This window comes from Hippoglossus hippoglossus, chromosome 16, assembly GCF_009819705.1.
Source record: "Hippoglossus hippoglossus isolate fHipHip1 chromosome 16, fHipHip1.pri, whole genome shotgun sequence".
Taxonomy (NCBI): Eukaryota; Metazoa; Chordata; class Actinopteri; order Pleuronectiformes; family Pleuronectidae; genus Hippoglossus; species Hippoglossus hippoglossus.
The window spans coordinates 23,822,091-23,843,177 of NC_047166.1; the positions used below are offsets into that span (position 1 = coordinate 23,822,091).

The window sequence follows — 21,087 nt, forward strand, 5'->3', positions numbered from 1 at the left end:
CTAAGGTAAAGACTATCTCCCCCTCATCTATTCAACGCCTGCAGCTCGTCCAAAATCCTGCTGCTCACCTCCTGACAGGAACGAAAAAGAGAGACCATGTTACACCTGTGTTGCACTCCCTCCACTGGCTTCCTGTTCGTCACAGGATTGTTTTTAAAATGTTCTTGTTAACTTTTAAAACTCTTAATGGGCTGGCGCCTCCTTACCTAGCTGAACTCCATATTCACTCTCCAGTTAGAGCACTGAGTACCTTTCACTTTGTGAAGCACTTTGGTCAGCCAAGTTGTTTTAAATATGCTATATAAATAAAATTGATAGACATTGACAAGCATGATTGGCTTCAAGATGTCACGTGAGAAGAGATGCGTAAACATGTGATCAAAAATTATAAAATTATTGTACATCATCGAAATTTAGGCATCATTGATCGTACATCGTACAGAAGGAAAAATCATCGTACAAATACAATAATTATCATACCTCTGGTAACGCAGCAGTGTATAGCCTATTTACTAATGTTGTGGTAAAAAATATATATGTTACAAAAGTATTTCAAATTCTTGCACCTTCAATCACCCGCCTTGAAACGTCCTTGTATTTTTGTCAAGTTCATAAACTTCGAAGTAAGTCAAGTTTCTGTTGGAAGTGGGAACCATGAAAGATAATTATTTAATATGTTCTGATATCAGAACGGGACTGCAGCTTGACAAACTATTTCTTAAAGCGCAGATCAGAAAACAGAGTCATGACCACAGTTACGCACCTCAAGAGGTATGAACCAAATTATCTTTATTAAAAACCTGTGTAGGACGAACACAGCAGGTACACAATCTGCCAGACCTTCTTGATTGAGCTGGCGGACTCATTGCTTCAGAGTATGTGTCCTGAACCATGACTGTTTTTTATAACACAAAGTCAGACATAATGGAAAAAAGGAGATGAGAGGCAACAAGTTCTGTGTAATTCTTTTTTGGAAAAATTAAAAGTGCAAAATGGCAAAACAGAACAACATGCTTTTGGAAACTGTTGGAAAAGGAACATTTTTAAAGAAAACACTAATCCACAGTTTGCCAAATTCCATTAAAATAAATACTTCAATTAAAGTCTTAAACCTGATCATGCACTAATCAGCCCTGTTTTCCAAGAATCAGCAGCTCAGAGCAGGTCAATAAATCATTTGATAGATAACATTAACTCAGTGTCTCGTTAGAAGTGTGAGATCACACTGCTTCCAAAGCTTTCCTCAGTGGAACATTAGGAAAGATACGTGTCTTCCTCACCCTATTCAAAGTCATGGACCGCAGGCACACTCCATCATGTATGCACATTTAAATTTATAAAGGCCTTTCTCCATACTTTGCTGTTGTTTCCATGACAACAGCATCCGCAGCAGCAGTGGAAGCAATTTTTCCAACATTGTTTTCAATTCATATTTAACACGGTAACTGGTCTGAGATAAAACTGAGATGGCAAGACATGTTTTATTAAGAGTGTATTTAAGAATAATGTTCCCTTCCCCGACAAAAAACAGATAAATACAATGATCAGGGGATACTTTCCATAGCTAACCATATCTGACAGAGGAGAATTAGTCCAGAAAATCAGAAGCCATTAGATTACCATAGGAACCCACAGCACAACATGGGCTAGATTCTAGTCTATATTCATTTATCCACTCGTATTGCAAATCCTCAGCCTTCAGTTCAATGCAGATTTCCAGTGTAGTAATGGCTGCACAGCATATCAAGCAACATTCATTAGGGGGGGGAAAAAAAATCAGTTTTTAGTCAATGACAGACATAAGTATAAAAACACATTAATCAAGCAAACCAAGGAATGTCACTGGTATACAGTGATGCTTAAAAGTAATTACACTCCTTTGTCCTTTTAGGTTATAATTAAGACAAAGAAAAATAATTTTAATTGAGATTGAAAAGGTAGCACAGGTACCAGTTTATTTACAGACGTTCCAGGGGGAAAAAACAGAATAGAGCAGTTTTCTATGCTACCAAACAATTGTAATCAGAATTTTAATGTTGCCTTCTAATGCTGCATCTATCCTTTAAGCTATAATGTACGGGATCGTATAAAAACAAATCTCACTTGAAGTCCAGAGTAACCTCGACCTTATCTGCCCTGGAGAATGAGGAATGCATTGTACACGTCTGCGGACTAAAATGGCTGCTGGTGGAAACAGGGTGGAGGAGAACGCTTTGCTAACAGATGAGTAGTGTACGGTGATAATCCTGGTCTGTTTGATGACTTCAGAGATAAATTAACAGACTGAGTCTTTTTTGCACTCCTTCTCACTTTGGCTCAAACCTGAGCATCACTAAAATGTTACGAGAGCTTGACGGCAATCTTCTGATCCTTTTTCATCATCCTCTGAGCATCTTTCTCTATCTTCTTCCTTTGCTGCTCCATGGTGCGCTTTTCTCTCTCAGCCATCTTCTGTTGTCTGTGAAATGAAGGCAGAAAAAAATCCATGATTAGAGGCTGTAACATTAGAGCACATTGACAGAAGCAAGGTCAGCTGGGAGAAGGGAAATCTTGTTCCTTGTGGTGCTGGTGCAGTAAAAATGTGCACACACTGTCACCTGCTGGCCATGTTGTGAACCTACACTACTCAAACAGAAAAGTGCCATTGAGAGCAGCAAAGTTACAGCTTTCTGTCTGTCTGTTAGGGAAGTTTTATGTTTTAGGAGTTTCCTCTTTCCTCTCTTGCAATGTTCCCCTTTTAGAATTGAGTGTTGCATACTGGATGTATAAGGAACTTGACCAACTACATTATCCTGATAAACGGGTGCAGTGCACCCCTATCTGGTTCATATAGGCCAGGGGTCGGCGAGCTGCATGCAGCTCTTCAGCCCCTCTGCAGTGGCTCCCTGTACAGTGTTGTTGGCGTTCATTGAACACGTTCCTTTTTTTTCGTGAACGGTAAACTGAACAAATCAGTTTTCATTTGATGAACGTGAAACTGAGTGCGTCAATGACTCGTCAACATGTTGTGCTCAGTACAACACGAGACGTGAACAGCAGGACTCAGTGATAAAATGACCGGAGTGACACACAGACATGATCCAACACCATTGATTAATAACTAAACATATGATCGTAAATTTGACACCTAAATCATCCTAATAGAAAATGGAACAAATGAATGTGAATTAGTTCATTTTTGGAGCCATGAACTTAGTTCAAAATTTGAATAAAATTTGAATATGAACTTGAACTAGATCATTTTAATCTGTATGAACTGAACTTTGAACTAGTTCATTTTAAGTGTGAATTGGCACAACACTGAGTATAACTATTTATAAAACTTTATAACCTGTGTTATCAAATATTTTTTGCGGCTCCAGAAGAATTGTATTTTGCGGGAGAGGGGGCAAAATGGCTCTTTTGATAGTAAAGGTTGCCGACCCCTGATCTAGTTACAGATGGATTTTTGACATATTACCTGAGCACCTCCTCTGCTTCCCAGGCAGCATCGGACTCTTCCTCCCAGGCGTTTGTGTTCTCCTGCCAATTGTCCATTTCTCCAAGCTCACCCTGTAAAGTATTCAAAGTTATCCCTGAAGATGTGACAGGAAAAATTACATTTCTGTTGCAAGAGCTTTGTATTCCTGAATAAGAACACAGTGTAAACTAATTCATTTATTTTGGATGTCCCAAACCATATGCAAGACCTGTTCTGTCCACACTGATGAATTTCTACTAGTAAATATTTAGTTTTCTAGTGTCTTTACCCCCTGACAGCAAGAATGTATCTGGAAATATATAATTGACATGGCTGCTACTGTATTTTCTGATTAATTCTAACTAAAATTCATTATATTTGTGGTTAAAACCTAATTCTCTGATAGTTTGAATGTTTTTCATTTGCAGACCAATATCCACCAATGAAACTACCAGAGTTTATTTGAACTGATATGATGATCACACAAAGATCAGATGGCTCACAGGCATTTAGACTGATAAAGGCGTGTACTACGAACATTTAGATGTTACCTCATGTAGCTTTAAAAAACTGTGTACAGGCCTAACAAGTTAGCCGACATGTTTTGCATTCCCTTTCCATTCTAGTTCCTTTTAACATCTTGTATTTTAAACAGAAATCGATTAAATCTTAGCAGCCTACAGAGGATATAACCTGTATAAACTTAGCAACTGGATATGTTTATATAAATCTTTTACTATTTACTCATCCTTCATTGTTTTTTTTCATACATTAATATGAGAAATCACTATTATATTTATCTGCTCAGTGTTAAAGGGATAGTTCACCCAGAAATGAAAAGTCCCTCATTATCCACCACTATGCTGATGGAGGGGTAGGTAAAGTGTTTGAATCTACAACACACTTTAGGAGTCTCAGGGGTAAACAGTGTTGCAGCAGAATCCAATACAATTAAAGAAATTAGTGACCAAAACTTCAGACGTAATAAAAAATTAAAAAAAAAACATGACTCCACACTGCTCCTTTGGTGTCATCCAAGTGTCCGCAAGCCCTGACATTCATATCCGACTCGAAACGAGGTCATTTTCACTGTGTTTTAAGCCTAAATGTAAACCAGAAGTGGCTAAGCTAGCGGGCGTTAACATTTCCGACGGTCCTTGAATGCACCTCGTCGGAATATATCAGTGGATTTTGGGTTAAAACAGTGTAAATCACCTCGTTTAGACTCGAATATAAATGTCGGGGCTTGCGGACACTTGGATGACACCACAGGAGCAGTATGGAAGCATGTTTTGTTTTATGTATATTTATTACATCTCAAGTTTTGTTCACTAATTTCTTCAATTGTATTGGATTCTGCTGCAACACTGTTTACCCCTGAGACTCCTAAAGTGTTTTGTGGACTCAAACACTGCACCGACCCCTCCATCTGCATAGTGAGTGAGTGAGTAGATAATTAGGGAATTTTCATTACTTGGTGAACTATACCTTTAAACTTTTTAATGACCAAATGGTAAATGGACTGTATTTACATTGTAATATATATATAGTGATATTCTACCATTTGTGTCACTTTACAGAAGAAGCCATTCACACACCACTGTTACATGCTGGGATCTTTCTATCACACATCATTCACATACTGTCGGCACAACCGTCAGGGGCAATTAGGGGTTAAGTGTTCTTGCCCAAGGACACTTCAGAATGCAGACTGGAGGAGCCAGGGATCAAACCCCTGATCTTCTAGTTAGTTTCTACCTGCTGGGTCACAGCCAACCCAAAATGACACAAGTGCTGGGTGTGTGAGGAACAGAAGCTTCAGACGTTGTAAACAGTAACTTACGGAGGGTGGACTGAAGTTCATCATATCCTGAGAGGCTGCCAGTCTGCTGGAGAATCCTGCTGAGCCATCAGGCACCAGGTAGTTCAGAGGCTCCCGTTTCTTCAGCAGGATCTGCAGCGTGAAGCCGTAGAGACAGGAGTGATGACATTGACTAAGATACTTTGTGATGCACTGGAGTACTATAACATGCACAGATGTAGTCATTTTTATTTTAAAAACTGGCAAAATTCAAGGTAATTACAGCGACATTCGTTATTAACTATGCTGATGCAATATTCTGTACATGATGCCAAGCTTCCGTGTATTATAACATCTAAATATATTATAAGAATCGCAAGGCAAACTATGCCCCGAATATCAAAGTAAATCTTGATGAATTCAGTATTAAGGCAGTTGTGTGATTTGCGGATTTATTTCTTACATGATATTTCAATCGAGGTTTGATAAAGAGGAAATACAAGTAAAGGGCATTAGAGTGAAAAAAAATACGATCCTAGTGGATTATGAGCTGTACATTAGGGTTGGGAGATTGGACGAATATATCGTCTACGATTGGCTGAGAACACCGTAAGTTGTTTTTTGGGGCAATTGAGCGATTTGTCATTTTATTTTGCCAATATAATGGTCTGCCTCCGATAACTTATTCAACTGTTTAATGAACCTATGCACTGGCAGTTGTTATATATTATATTAAATCATATGTATTCATTCATTCATTCAGTTCATCCAGATGCCGCTCTCCCACTTTTTTCTCTCTTTAGCGCTGATACGCAGACACACGCAGACTCAGATGACGTCTCTGACACACTATAGTTTAAACGTTGATTTGTTTGTAACCACCACCACATTATCAACAATGATCACCACATAATGATCGATAGTTTTCTTAAATGAGGAAAATCTTTCTTCATGGCTGCGTGTACTCATTTACACTGGTGTGCAACCCTGTGCACTCTGGCAAATATATCATCACTCAGCGCTTGTTGGGCTGACAGTGGTCGATTGGAAAATACAAGCATATCACTCAACCCTACTGTACATGACTTTTTTCGCAAAGAAAGAAGACGAGACCTCGAATCACTAGATAAGCAGTGCATCTCAATGGCTGTAGACGCACCTTCTGTGTTTTCCTGATGGTAGGGGCCATGTCTTTGAAAAAGTCGGGCTCTTCGTCACCATCGTTGAGTGGAGGGGAAACGCTTCCGTTGCCACCTTCAATCTTAATACTAGTGGGAGCGTCTTCATCCCAAGAGCTCCATTCTTCAATCTCTGGCTGTGCAGAGTGGAACATAAAATCCAATTTACAGTTCAATTGTTCTTTGGAATTCAAGAGCAGGAGGTTTTAAGTGTTAGTAAGTATATGTAAATTTTGAATTTGTTTCCGGTGATAACATTATTTCCAAACACTGAACCTTAGACTCTGAATTGCTCAAAGCTGGTGCTGTTGATTGATGCATCACTGACCTGTTTTGGTCCTGATGATGAAAAATCCACTGTCGTTGGGAGAGTTATTTGATCACCACTGAGCTTGCGCCCCCTTCCACTCCTTAGACAATAAATTAAAAAGTCAAAAGGAAATAACTCAACATTGTACAAAGAAACAACTGACAGAACATTGTTATTGTTTGTTTAGAGAACACTGGGCGGACGGTATATGGAAACTGCATATTTCTGCAATGATACAAACTGAAAATGGAATAGAGAACAATGTTGTATATAATCTGATGGAAAGGCAAAGATCTCTGTGTCCAGCGGAGATCGGGTACTTTACCAGATATTTAGAAGAAAAGGGAGCCTTTCGAAAGTGCTGTCTAAATGATGTCATTTTGTAACTGTGGCTTTTCTGTTTTGTAAGATAAAAAAGAGATTGATTTTGCAAATATGGATGACGTGCAAAGATTCAGGCGGCTGTTTGTGTATGAAACTAATATATGATCCAGTTATCCGGGGAAAAAAGCTCCCCATCGAGTTAATGTATAAATATGCAGTAGTTGAGTTAGTGTGAAATCATTTGGAATTTTTGGGGGGGAATTTGGATTTTTCTTACTTTTTGGCATGTGTCTCCTCTCTTTTCCATTTGTTTTGCATGTAATACTGGAAGAAGATGTATGTGTTTGTACATTCAGCTGCTTTTAGACATGCACTGAACTCTGGATAATCTCCTGACATTCTCCAGTGCTGGCGTATGTGAGAGCATAAATGTCCAAGTGAAAGGCTCTGGAGTTTCTTTTGCCAGCCCCAGAGGATGACACGTGCCAGATGCAAAAGTTAAAAGAAAGAACAAAAACAAAGAACCTTTGGTGATAAGGGCTGACGACAGTTTTAATGTTCTGTAAAAAACTACACTGAGGAATCACTACATCACGCCCATCCTCTGCACCACCCCTCACCTGAATGCTCTAGAGCTTTCAGTGTTTTTGTGATTGCGTCTGAGGGGGAAATCTCTGCTGCATTGTTCATATGTGACAGACAATCTCTAGAGAAAGTCCAGTAGCACGTGTGTGGACAGGAGTTCATGTCCGAAAAGGGATGGTTAGGGCCTTTTATGTTTCCAATAATGGAAAGTAGAATTACATTGGAAAGACTTCCATAGAAGTAACAGCATGTATCAGGAGTACTGGACATGGTATTTATGAAGCTTTCAGTTGTGCTCACCTGCATATTAACCTCTTAAAGAAAGCCAACAAACTGGCTAGACATGTGCAGATCTTGAAGAGACGGAACTGAGTGATGGCCATGATGAAACTGGACTGGAAGGAGAGAACAGAGATAACATTTAACACTGCTGGTTACAATGATGAACACCTAGGTCTTGTTTTGCCCCCAATTACCAGGATGTTTAGTGAAGAAAGTATCCAGTGGATAAATATTGATGCAACCAATAAGTCAGAACAGATGACCAGGAGTGAATCCTAAAGATACGTGTTGACGTATATGAGCATTATGTGACAACTTGTCCTGTAGTTCATCTGGAGATCCATGCCATTAGCATCTTATTAAATTGTTACCCTGCTTGTGTGTAAACAGATGTAATGATCACAGCTAAACTACATTACATGCAACTATACAAGCAGCACAAACACGACCTCAGGCTAACGGGGAATAGAAAACGAGCACTGCTATTATTTAAGCTAAATTAAGAAAGCTAAAAGATGTCTTCATGTGGAACTTCTGCACGTCTTTGCTATGCTATAAATAAGCAGCGTTACTCACTGTGCAAGATGTCAATAGACCGTCACTGCTTTCTTCTCGTGTGATAGAGGAGACACGTTCATTTATTTGCTAATCGTTGCTCGCTAGCTTAGCCCCATGGGAAACATGGTATTTCTGAAGCCTGTGATAGTCTTCGTAGGACGACACATTGGACGTGACAAACAATACCACTGTCCTGTCAAAACCACGCATGTAACGGCTGCACACCCGCGTCCGCTTTCATGACAGAACTCGTCAAATGTTGTCGTCGCTCATCTCCGTCCCGAGGCTGCCATCTTTGAGCTGGGAGCAGCAGGAACACGGAAGTGCTTGCGTGCGCGTGGTTCTTCTTCTCTCGTTTGATTGGTGCTTGGCAAACCTGCTGCATTCAGGGTTTTTTTAGGAAATCGGAGGAGTAACAGATACAGTTTTTGTTTGCTCCTGTATTATTTTCTCATTGTAAATAATAAATCAATCAAATAAACCATAGCTCGTACACAAGTATTACATATTTATAATAATAATAATAATAATAATAATAATAATAATAATAATAATTTAGATAGATATTACCTGATATTTTCTCAAGAGGTATCATTCCCCCAGCCAAACAGGAAGTGTTGCTTCCGTCATATTTCTATGCAAAATTAACTCTGTTGATAGAAATTAAAATTCTAACAAACCGACCCTTTGAGTAATCGCAAATGAAGAAAATACATAATGACAAATTAATTATTTACGTTTGATTAGACCGTCATTCATTTAAAACAATGACTGCATTATAGAGTCGTGCTCGTGACGCGAACGCACCATGTCATCACCACAGAGTACCCAATGAAAACCGGACTCGGACGGAAGTGGCATATTTGAAAACTGCCAGTTGAAGTCGAGCCTCTTTCGTTTCTCCTCAGTGAAAAAGAAGTTAATGACAGCGTAAACACGGTGAGGCGTTTCTATTGGAAATACGATGTTTTAATCTTATTGCTGATACACTTATATGCACATGTTTGAATTCACCGGGTTTTTGCGGGGCCCACATGGGATCCTATCCTCCGTAACAACAGAGCTACGTGTTGGCTAACTAGCTAGCTGAGCTAAGTCACTTTGTCAACACTTTGGCAAAGGAAGACCGCTGTGCAAGTATCGACCCTATCATATGAAGTTGGAGCTTTGTACATCCATTTTGCTGTGTCATTAAAACAACATGTAAGATACCGTCAGGGAAATTGATCTTTAGAGTAAAGTAGTATCAAATATCTCGAGGAGCTAATATGACGAACAAGCGGCCAATAAAGCTGCGTTTAAACTTAACGGTACAATCAATGTACAATGGTTTTCTTGACTTATAAACAATGATCTCTACGTCTCTTTTGATGCTGAAATATGTCTCATAATGTTTTGGTGGGTAACTTGCAGGAGCTTAAAGTCCAGTGTATGACTGAATCCCCTTTTCTCACAATGTAAAGATCCATTCGATTGTCATTGATTTGATCTATGTTTATGTCATTTGCGATCATTGTCTCACACGAGTGGATACAGGTCTTTAACTGGGCTACATGGTGTATTCACTCACTCTTCGCTTTCAGATGGAGGAAGAGGAGCTGACGTACGACAAAAAGCAGCCGCTTGCCATGCTCTATGCGAAGCTCAACAAAATGAAGAAGTACCTAAATGAAGGTAATAGTATTCCACACAGTCCTTACACTGTAACATCCTTCAGTATCCACACTTTGTGTCTGCACTGCACTGCATTGACTCCTGACTCTTTGCTCTCGCCACAGATGACACGGACAATATCAATCAGGTCATCGGCTCAAACTCGCCTGAGTCATGTCTCTCATATTTAATGGACCTGGAGAAGAAAGCGGACCTTCACCTAAATGAAAACCATCTCACTAGACTCGTTGACTTTTATACCAGAGTATTTTCCAATATGCCGCTGGGTAAACACTGTCAGAATGAGAGCTATGCCAGGATGCTGGTCAGATTTGCAGAGCTAAAAGCGTAAGTAACAAAATCTCCTCCACTTTTATTTAATATGGACAAGATTTTATCATAGCAATAATGACTTGGAAAATTTTGATTCATTTTGAAACGCCTTGTGTAAATATTCTTATGTTGTGTATATAATTGTTTTGTAGTCTCTTTGAAACACTTATTTACTAGGTCACTTTGAATTTTTTTTATAATAACAAAGTAGGATGGGCATTTAATCTGCCTTTTTTTTTGTCTATTTCTCTTTTTATTAGGATTCAAGATGTCAGTGATGCAGAAGCCAACTTCAATGTAGCAAGATCTCACAGTCAGAACTTTGCATTTGTTCACATTGCTCATGCAAACTTTGAGCATTCGCAAGGTAGAAAGATGCATCTTTTTGTCCTTCTTGTGCAAGTAAATATATTTCTATGACGTCTGGGTTATTACAGTGTCTGCTGATTCATTTCACCAGGCAACACAAAGAGAGGCATTTACATACTGCAGAATGCTATTGAAGTGGGTGCCAAACCAAAGGAACTGCTGGAGGCTGCCTTGCAAAGTTTGCAGACAGGCAAAACCCATGTCTTGTGTTCAGAGGAGAAGGAAAATGTACCACGTGGGTATTAATTCATGTTGATTATTTTACTGGTGTGTAGCCATTCAGAGGTTCAGTTTGCACTAATGATGTAGAACTATCACATCATGTATTGACTTTCCAACTTTTTTTTGTGCTTTTCCAATCAGATTTTCACATTTTGCTGTGTTTTCTTTTCCGTTAGTATTGCCCAACTGTAATGTTTCTGATTCTGTCAAAACAGGCTCAGAATTCCCAAAAGTGAGCAGAATATCAGACGGGACAGGCGACTTGCAGCTCTCCAGTATTTTTGGTTCAGGGTAAGACTAAAACCCCAGCTATCTGTGTATGGTAAGTTTCTGCTTGATTTAGGAAATGTGACATCAAAAGTTGTTCTCTGCACTTCAGATCCGAGTCCCTTGGAGGATCATCAGATGAACAACTACCAGGCTGGAGATCTGGATATCAACACAAGAGAGCAGTTGGCATGGTAATAGTTGCATCTCTTATAACTTGTATTATTACAAACTGTACTGTGCATTGTTTTCCAAAGAAACAATAACCAAATAGTCCTTGAAATTTGTAATTATTGTTCTCCTCTTCTGTGTGCAGCCAGGGAGAGTTCCTGTGGTACCATTCTCTATCCCAGAAAATGACGACTATGATGATGACTATATATATGAGAAACCCTCAAAGAGAAGTGATGCATCCATCCCCAATAGTTTGTCCAGGTACATTTTTTATAATATTTTCATACAGGTTTAGTTTGGTTAAATATACCACTCTTTCTAGTTAGAAAACTTAAAATTACTTACACTATCACCCCTAAGTTACCCAAATGTTAATTTATAAACCTGTAATGGAGAAAACAAACCATTTTGTAGATTTTAAGTCATTTAATTAGTTGAATCAAACACCAAATATTTTTTAAACATCTGTGAAAAGTGATGTATAAAATAGAAAGTTGTATATATTTTCAACTGTTTTATGTGCTTCTGATATCTAATTTAAATTTAATATTGTCCTAGGCAAACATCTGGTTCCAAGATGAGCTCAGTGTTTGGGTTGTCATCATCAAAGAGAAATGCTGTTGATGGAGATTTAGTCAATCTTCAAGTGAGTATAAACATGCTGCAGTAGTTTGGATTCATGCAATGTCAGAATCAGCTCTTGGCACTTGATATATTATCAGTGCTCTGCTCAGCAGAAGTGTTCAATTTAAGCTGGAGAAAGAAGTGTAATATCTGTTATTCCTGTTCTTAGCCACCAGCTGTCAGTCCAGAATATTGCCCTTGGGTGGACCAGGCATCTGTGGACTCTACCACCTCACTCCTTCACACACACAGCACACAGGACATCTCGAGAATGGAAGGTACTAATTAACCGTGCAAATCTGCCACATGGAATGCCGTGCCGATTGTAGTAGTCACTGAAACCTTAAAAGCTGTGTGAACAATGTGTGTATATGGTATTTTTGCTGTTTTGTTAATGTGTTGTTTTTCTCTGACAGATGTTACTTACAGTTTTGACCAAGTCGTGAAAACAAATAGCCCTGAGTCGTGTTGGACATATCTAAAGAATCTTGAGAAAAGGGGGAACCCGCACACAGACATCAGCCTCCTCAACAAACTCAAGGACTGTTATTCTAAAGTCTTCTCCAGGCTGCCGATTAGACAATACAACAAAAACGCCTTCTACGCCAGAATACTGGTCAGATATGCAGAACTGAAGGGGTAGGTGATTCAATACTGTTGATCTGCATTAGAGATTTGTTTTGACATTTACTGGGGACATTTCATTAGTCTGTGAGCAGGATATTGTTTTCACGACATTACCTGATTGTGATACATACAGTGTGTGCATGCAGGGAATGCATCGCACCTCTAATGCTTTTCATTGCAAGTGTGGTTAGGGTTGGGCAAAATGCATGGAATATACATACTGTAGTGTATACACACTATAATCCCAATACGCCAAGGTCAAATTCCCCAAAATGACCATTGTTGCTGAAATGTGTAACAAAAACCAGAGACATTCGATACCATTTTCCGATTTCGATACCCAGCTGAAACAGCAGTTGTGCTGTTTAAGCTGATACAACAGCAGTTGTGCTTTACTGCCAGTGGCCGTAAAGCACAACGGCTGTTTCGGAACGACGAAGAAGGGATTTCAGTAAAAGAAAATGGCAGTTTTATGGAAGTGAAACTAATACTTCAAAGATGCTGTTCCTGGCATTTTATGCAGTATCAGATGTCTAATGCTGGTACATCTCTAAAATGAAGTATATCGATGCATGTGCCAATTATCTGAAATTACATTTCTTTTTCTGTAGGATTGAAGACCCAGATGAAGCACAGGACCACTTCATAGTTGCGAGATCCAACTGCAAAGGCTTTGCCTTTGTCCATACAGCACATGCCCAGTTTGAGGTCTCTCAAGGTATGATCAATTTCACAAATGTTTACTTTCCAAAAATCTGATGCATGGGGCAGAAAATGCACACATTGGAATACATGTAGAATTACTGTTAGCTATAGTGATCATAACAACACTAAAACTGATGGCAAGTTGCTGAAGGTTTGCTAGAGTCACAGGGCTCAGTACAATAGTAAACGTGGTCACACTTGGCTTGTTAAAGAAGTGAGTTCTTGTAAAGACATCCTACTTGCAAATAAGTTTAATTCCCATTGTCTTCTCCTCCCTTTATTTTAAGGTAATGTGATCAAAGCATCCTCAATTCTGCATAAAGCCCAGGTGTTAAATGCCAGGCCTGCTGAGCTCCTGCAGGTGGCCATGCGTAACCTTAAAGCTGGGGAGAAACAGCTAGTGCCCACCAAGGAGGAGGAACAACTCACAGGTAGAAACTCTTTGAAAAGGAAAAAGCGCTGGGATGGACATGGTTTCCAAAAGAAGTGTTTCTAATTTGTCCTGTTTTATTTTTTAGATTTGCCAACAGTTGTTCCAGTAAGCATTTCTACACATGGTGGAAACCAGGACCTTCAGCTTCCTGCTCGGGTCCCTGTGAACCGCTCAGTTGAATGGGTTAAACCTGCAAGCAAAGAGCCCTTATCAGAGTGGAAGCTGCCAACTCTCATCAACCGGCATGTTTCTCCAGAGGTCTGATAACGTTCTTTAACTACTGCTGCTGCCTCTGTTATGCATTCTCACCAAACATTTAAATTATTTCAATGAAAAGGAAATTAATAGTAATTTTAGAATCTTTATTATTTTCATTAGTTCTTACATCAATCTTACTCTTGCACTAATCGAATCATTCCAAATTGTTTCCTTCTTAGGATAAACGTACATCCCCACCTGACCCCAGACCTGTTCCTCGAGCGCTGGAGTCGTTTCCCACTCCCTCCCTCCAGCTTCCAACTAGACTGAACCCACAGACAGTCTGCCAGACTCCGAACAGCTACAGAAACCCCGCTGCTAGCAGGTACGGTTTTTACCTTGGGTGCCTGTCTGCCCAGAGTATCATCAGTAACACTCCATATGTTTTAATTGTCCAAGACATTTGTCTCTGTCTTCTCTCACACTTATTCCATGGTTCTTCCCCTCAGCTTTATTACTCCAGTGGTAAAGAGAGGTCCTGAGGTGTTCTCCTCTGCAGCAGCAGCACACAGAGGCGGACCTGTTCAGCATCCATGCACTCCTCTAAACCAATCAACCTGTTTCCAAACTCCACAGGTACGACATGTCCCTGCCCTAACTGTTACTTGTTATTCCTGTTATTAAATGTGTTAGACCTGGAATATCACATTTCACCACCAACAGTTGCTACCTGGGGGAATTGTTCTGAGCTGTAATGTCATATTTAAATCTCATTTCAGGCTTCCTTTACTGCGCTGTCAAATGAAACCATTACCATAAATGACAAACAGTTCTTCATCCTCAAGATGATTGGACGTGGTGGATCAAGCAAGGTGAAACATTATCATTGAATTGATGTTCGGAAAGAAAAAGATTTAATTACTGGATTTTCCAACATTTTATTTTCCTTGATGTTTTACAATATTTTATCTGTCCTTGATTGGCACTTTTTAAATTTCTTGTCTTTCCAGGTTTACCAGGTCCTCGATCACAAGAAGCAGCTGTTTGCTGTAAAATATGTCGACCTGGAGGAGGCTGACGCTCAGACTATAGAGAGTTATAAAAATGAGATTCAACATCTGAACCACTTGCAGCAGTACAGTGATCAAATTATCAAGCTCTATGACTAGTGAGTACATGTCCAATCCCCAAAATATATATAATCCATGCATTTTACAGGAATCACCATGAAGACCTAAACTATAGGACAGCAATGACCAAGTATCTTTATGATCATCCACAAACATATTCAGATTACTATCATCTATGATAGTATCAAACACAAGCATCAAATCTTCATAATTGACAAGCTGGAAATGTCTAATAATTAATCGACCATCAAAATAATTGGCAATTAACTTTCTGTTGAATTATCAAATAAGTCTTGCAGCTCTATTTAACTGTTTAAAAGTTGTGGTGTTGCATCAGCAAAATGCTACTTAAAATGAAAACAAAAAAGGATACCAATGTGAAGCAATTCATGATAAGAGCAGTTTTAGAACACACACTGAAGCAAACATGAATGTATCATATGATAACTCCAGGAATATGAAATAGAATTGTGTGGAATAATCTGTAAATGGACAAACATCATTAATGAAATTAGGCCCTGTCAAAATGAGGTCAGAAATATGGAGGTTTTCATTAGATGCACAGTAGAGGATGTGAAAAATATGTTGTTGTCAATAACACTGCTGCCACCAGACCTGATTTAAAGGTGATGTCAGTTCTTCAGACTCAGTTATTATCTCTGCCATGGATGTCCTAATGAATTGTATGTGTGTTTGCAGTGAAATGACCAACAGCTACATCTACATGCTGATGGAGTGTGGAAACTTGGATCTGAACACGTGGTTGCGAAACCGCAAGACTGTGAATCCCCTGGAGAGGAAGTTTTATTGGAAGAACATGCTGGAGGCTGTCCATACTATCCACAAGCACGGTTTGTATTTCTAGTAAAGCTTTTAGAGAAGTGACTCAGAAATGATCTTGATTCCTAACTGTTCCAAATATCTGTATCTTCTTTGCAGGAATAGTCCACAGTGACTTGAAACCAGCCAACTTTGTCATAGTGAACGCATCACTGAAGCTGATTGACTTTGGCATCGCAAACAGTATCCAGCCTGATGTAACAAGCATCATGAAGGATTCACAAGTAAGATTTGTGTTAATGATGCGTTACACAGTGAATCCGGTTTAAAGGGATGGTTCACTGAAGGAGTGCAGTTTTAGGTGTAAACAGCGTTGCAGCCAAATCCAAAACAACTGAAGTCATTGGTGACTCCATCTTCAAACGAAAAAAAAAATGGGGGAAAAAACACAAGATGCCTCCATACTGCTCATGTGGTGTAATCCAAATGTCTGTAAACTCCGACATTCAAATTCCTCTCGAAACTGCGTAATTGACCTCGTGTTTTTGCCTAAATGTCCTCTGGTATCCTCCACCAGAGCCGCGTTCATGATCGTGCGTGCACAAACGCCGGTTGCATCGCTGCATAGCTGCAGTTACTGCTGAGTATCGCTGATGTCGTCATGTGCCCCTTGGGCGAGAGCATAGATGCACAAGCTTGTGCGGTGCGTGTGCATGTGCGTGAACATGGCACCAGGCAGGAGGATAACATTGGACATTTAGACTTAAAACATGGTATAAATAACGCCACAGAGGTGGTGGTCCTTGTGTAGCCCTGTACGCATTTGTGTTCACACAGTGAAAATAATGTGTACACATGTGTCCAACACCACCTCCAAATGTGGTTGGAGTGATCAGATCTCCAGATGTGTTCAGATCTGTATTAAACGCTGACCATTTGGGATTTCGTCACTCTTGACATATCAGTACCAGGTCTGAACGGGGTTTTGCATGTTAGCATTACTATACAGCCCGGGTGATCACTCTGTGTAACACATGTTTGTTTGTTAAATACAGGTAGGCACTTTGAACTATATGCCTCCTGAAGCCATTAAAGACACATCATCCCAGCCAGGAAAAGCACGCTCAAAGGTATTTTTTTTACTCACTTTTGCCAATCTTTGAAATAACCTATGATTACAATGGATGAATATAAAACATTGTCTGTTTTTTGTGCCACAGATCAGCCCCAAAGGTGACGTGTGGTCCCTCGGATGTATCCTGTACTGTATGACTTATGGGAAGACTCCATTCCAAAGCATCACCAATCAGATTACCAAGCTGCACGCCATCATTGATCCTTCCCATAAGATCGAGTTCCCTGACATCTCAGAGAAGGATTTGCTGGATGTGTTGAAGGTGAGAGACCATACACTACACTGTATTAGTGGGATGTGAAAATGTGTCTTTAGCAACAATTAGCAACCAGTAACTAAAGATGTGCTGTATATATTTCTCTAAAGTGTATGGAACTTGGGCTGTGGGAAATACTATGGAAACCAGTGTTTCCCCTAGGTTTACAGCTTTGGGGGCGGCGGACACGGACACAAAAACTTAAAGGAATCATGATGTTCATGTGTTTCTCAGTGTGTGTGTGTGTGTGTGTGTGCGTGTGTGTGTGCATCACGATAGAACTCCGCTGTGCGCGATACAGAGAGCAGAGGAGAAATCTAAACGCGCGACCATGTAGAGACAGAAATGACATGCCGTCGTGTAAATAAGATAAATAACATAAGGCCATTTAGTTTGTTTAATAAAAGAGCAAGCTATAGACCTGTTTTATAGGAAAGGTAACCTTAAATGACTTATGTTGAGATCTGGCGCTATATTCAAAAAAAAATTTTTACTTTACCTTCCAGGGGGGGCGGGGCGCCCCCCTAATATAATGGTAGGGGAAACACTGGATACTTACTCTCTCTGCCTGTAGTTAGCAAGACAACACAGCGTTTTGAGGGTTATTCTTAAACAGGCTACTTCACCTTATCTTCAAATATGGGGAAAAGTAAGTAATTCTGGAAATGTGTGCCCGGGCCACACTGACTGCACATTCCTCGCATGAGCAGAGTGTCTCAGGCACGTCTCCTGCGGGAGTCACGCTGCGCTTCCAGAGACGGGGTCTGCAGTCCGTGGGCAGTTCACAGCAAAATCGACAGTGAAAATGACATTAAACCCCAGTTTCAATGTCAATCAGTTGAACATTTTACAAACATAAATATTCGCAAGTAAAATCACTCGTTTCTGTTCCTCCATTCAATAGTTTTAAAAAGGTTTTTATTGATATTGCAGGACTGGAAGATGCACAACTTAATGCTGTAGAGTCCTGGCATTTAGTTGTGTACATAGACCTACTTTAATTTGAAGAAATACAGTTGTTCCGACAGTTTAACGAAGCCGCTCAGCTGCACACACGCAGAAGACTAGCTCCCTGTGTGAACAACAGACACCCGCGAGACGCAGCAGACCAGCAGGCATGCGTTGCACACACACACACACACACACACACACACACACACACTGTGTGGCCCAGACATTATATTGCTTCATATCTATCATATTTTACCATTTGTCTTGAATTGAAGTCGTTTGGTCTCAATAGGTCTTTAAGTTGTTGAAATCTGCAGACACTCTGTTTATTATTGAAAAGGGACTTTAATGTTTTTTTTTCCCCCAACTATTGCAGATGTGTAACTTAATAAATCCATAGAATAGTGTCAGATCTTATTGTTGCTGATGTAACGTAAAAGTCAATAAACTGTCTTTGTTTTCTGCTTGTTTCAGAGGTGCTTGGTACGAAATCCTAGAGAAAGAATCTCAATTGCAGAGCTGTTGGAGCATCAGTACCTGCAGCTGAAGCCACAAGCATCCTCTGAATCAGGTAAACTCTCACTCATAAACAAAAGCACAGTCTTTATACTTGCTGTTTACTACATGACACTGACCTGTATTTAACTGGCCTGTTTCAGAAGTTACATGTAACAGTGATCTGAAGAAGATCCTAATGGACCTTGCAGCCCTCCAGTCTCCAAACAGCATCATAAGAGCTGCAAACGTGAGCTTGACTCAGAACTTCTAATTATGTTCTACATATTTTGGCTTCTGTAATGATAATTGAGCTCTCTGCTTTTCACAGAATTTGGCCAAGATGTGCAACAGCGGCAGAAGGTTGGATGTTGCAGAGTGTGCAAAGTCAACAACCTAATTATCCTGGAAAATGTGAAGTGGAGATTTACATTTCCTTTCTCCATTTTTTTTGGTTTACCACTAACTACTGTATATACTATGTTCTTTTGTAGGAATTGACTAATCCATATTTGTATGTTTCCAAAATATATAGCTTCATTTTTATTTTCTTCATTTTTACTTAAGTTCCCTGACAATAAATGTCAGAATGCAGCAGACAGTAGATAAATATGCTGTAACCTTCAGAGTCGTTGGTTAATTTGTCTCAGCTGATATAAGGGGTTGGTGACCGACAATATGTAATGCAATCAAAAAATGTGTGAAAGACCTGGATATGTTGAATTGATAAAAAATATTTACTGAATCTAATTGCCTGCCATAAAACAGCGAAACAAACATTACAAGAAGTTTGCTTTCTTTCAGTTAGAAGCATTTTATGAATCGTCAGTAAGTAAATAAACATGTTTTCTCTTTTAGATATAAATCCTCCAAGTTAAATAAACATGTAGGTTAAGTGCTGATGAGAAGTCGCCTCCAGTGACGATAACACAAAAAGAAGATGAAATCGACATTTTATCGGCTTCCCTGAATTCTTTCTCTATTTCGTTTACCTACTAATTCCACAAACATCTGTCTGTCTGTATCTAGAATGCATATCGAGAGTATGTTCATCTAATCAGCTTCACACTTGTGTCGTATTGTGTATTCTTAATGGCCAGAGGAGGCGCAGCACCAGGTTTGGTACAATTTAGAGACCTGACATGCAGTGTGCACGCAGTCTGGCTTCAGTCAGCAGACAAGAGTTGGACATTTTAATTTAGCTACAGCAAGTTTATTTATAAGGCATGTTTAAAACGGCCAGAGTTGATGGTGGTGCTGTGCAATGAAAACATTAAAAGAAATATAAGCATAAAATAGAAATGCTGAAAAGTTAATTAAAAAAAAGCCTGAGAAAACATGTCTTCAGTTTAACCTTGAAAGTCTATGGAACAACTCATGTTGTGGGGACCTAAATCTGTTTAACACAGTCACATAATGTGGACTTGTTTTCTTTATGGGGACAAAAAGCAAGTTCGTGTAACTTAAATCATCACATTTTAAGGTGAATAAGGGTTAGGTTAAATTTAAGGTAGGGCAAGAGTTAAGGAAGTATACACTTGTTAAGATCATAGAAAGTCCCCAGGAAATCTGTAAGTCAATCAAGTGTCCCTTGAGGTCATGGAGACGTGTGTGTTGGTTCTTGTACAGATATCTTTGTGGAGACCATTTTCATCCTAGAGCCTCATACGTTTTTTGGTTTAAGGGTTAGAATTGTGTCTGTGTGAGAACAGTTCACCATGAACACAACCACGCGGGACGCGCACGCAAAGCTTTATCTGCACGCGCATTCATGTGTATCGTGTCCTTGCCTCGCGCGCCGCCCTCCTTTTTGACCAATCGCAGCCTTTGTCTGTTCGTGGAGGATAGTATGGTGAGAAACAAACAGGAGGTCTTACTCCGACGCTAGTCCCGGGTACCACAAGGAGCCCCTTGCCTAAATCAGCTGTTAAAACACAGACATTCTATACAGTCATTGGGATTCATCTATTTTTCACATTTCTACATGATAAAAATGAGGTTATCTTCATAGTCTAAGATAATATATATTGGTGTTAATTACTTTAATAACGTTTTAAATAGCAAACGATATATAACTGAATATATTGTGTTTAATGCGAATGCAATGCTATTAAACCTGGATGTGCACTGAAGTATTACTAGATAACACAGTGTGTCAGGTCAAATAACCCGGAAGTAGCCTGGTACCCGAATATAGTTTTTTTATTTTAGTCTGAGTGGTGTTTACACTCCACTAG

The 21,087-nt window shown here is 39.6% G+C and overlaps 2 protein-coding genes across 4 annotated transcripts; one reads left to right on the plus strand and one right to left on the minus strand.

Annotated features, from left to right (window-relative positions):
- Positions 1–755: 755 nt before the first annotated feature.
- On the minus strand, positions 756–8,867 carry ebag9 (estrogen receptor binding site associated antigen 9). Its single transcript, XM_034611747.1, has 7 exons — positions 8,517–8,867; positions 7,959–8,053; positions 6,768–6,849; positions 6,421–6,576; positions 5,304–5,414; positions 3,461–3,552; positions 756–2,458 (listed from the first exon to the last, which is right to left on the minus strand). The coding sequence occupies exons 2-7, from the start codon at positions 8,039–8,041 to the stop codon at positions 2,341–2,343; spliced, it is 642 nt and encodes a 213-aa protein (XP_034467638.1). The 5' UTR covers positions 8,042–8,053; positions 8,517–8,867; the 3' UTR covers positions 756–2,340.
- Positions 8,868–9,331: 464 nt separating this feature from the next.
- ttk (ttk protein kinase) lies at positions 9,332–19,306 on the plus strand. Of its 3 annotated transcripts, none has more exons than XM_034611290.1 (25): positions 9,332–9,437; positions 10,082–10,172; positions 10,277–10,499; positions 10,745–10,851; positions 10,945–11,088; positions 11,291–11,366; positions 11,455–11,536; positions 11,659–11,777; positions 12,075–12,162; positions 12,310–12,418; positions 12,557–12,779; positions 13,379–13,485; positions 13,760–13,903; positions 13,991–14,163; positions 14,343–14,488; positions 14,613–14,739; positions 14,883–14,975; positions 15,114–15,271; positions 15,933–16,084; positions 16,173–16,297; positions 17,069–17,143; positions 17,234–17,410; positions 18,830–18,926; positions 19,015–19,100; positions 19,182–19,306. In XM_034611290.1, the coding sequence occupies exons 2-25, from the start codon at positions 10,082–10,084 to the stop codon at positions 19,248–19,250; spliced, it is 2,991 nt and encodes a 996-aa protein (XP_034467181.1). In that variant the 5' UTR covers positions 9,332–9,437; the 3' UTR covers positions 19,251–19,306. The 3 variants fall into 3 exon arrangements, with proteins under 3 accessions (XP_034467181.1, XP_034467183.1, XP_034467182.1); XM_034611292.1 differs by having other exon boundaries at positions 14,003–14,163; XM_034611291.1 differs by lacking the exon at positions 9,332–9,437 and adding an exon at positions 9,467–9,631.
- The last annotated feature ends 1,781 nt before the right edge of the window (positions 19,307–21,087 follow it).

Excerpts from the sequence above, each read along its gene's own strand:
- ebag9 (XM_034611747.1), bottom strand. The coding sequence starts at position 8,041 with ATGGCCATCACTCAGTTCCGTCTCTTCAAGATCTGCACATGTCTAGCC. Across the intron at positions 3,553-5,303 it reads TGAACTTCAGTCCACCCTCC|GGTGAGCTTGGAGAAATGGA; the intron begins GTAAGTTACTGT and ends AATACTTTACAG. Across the intron at positions 2,459-3,460 it reads GAAGCAGAGGAGGTGCTCAG|ACAACAGAAGATGGCTGAGA; the intron begins GTAATATGTCAA and ends TTCATTTCACAG.
- ttk (XM_034611290.1), top strand. The coding sequence starts at position 10,082 with ATGGAGGAAGAGGAGCTGACGTACGACAAAAAGCAGCCGCTTGCCATG. Across the intron at positions 14,740-14,882 it reads CCTGTTTCCAAACTCCACAG|GCTTCCTTTACTGCGCTGTC; the intron begins GTACGACATGTC and ends ATCTCATTTCAG. Across the intron at positions 19,101-19,181 it reads GCATCATAAGAGCTGCAAAC|AATTTGGCCAAGATGTGCAA; the intron begins GTGAGCTTGACT and ends TGCTTTTCACAG.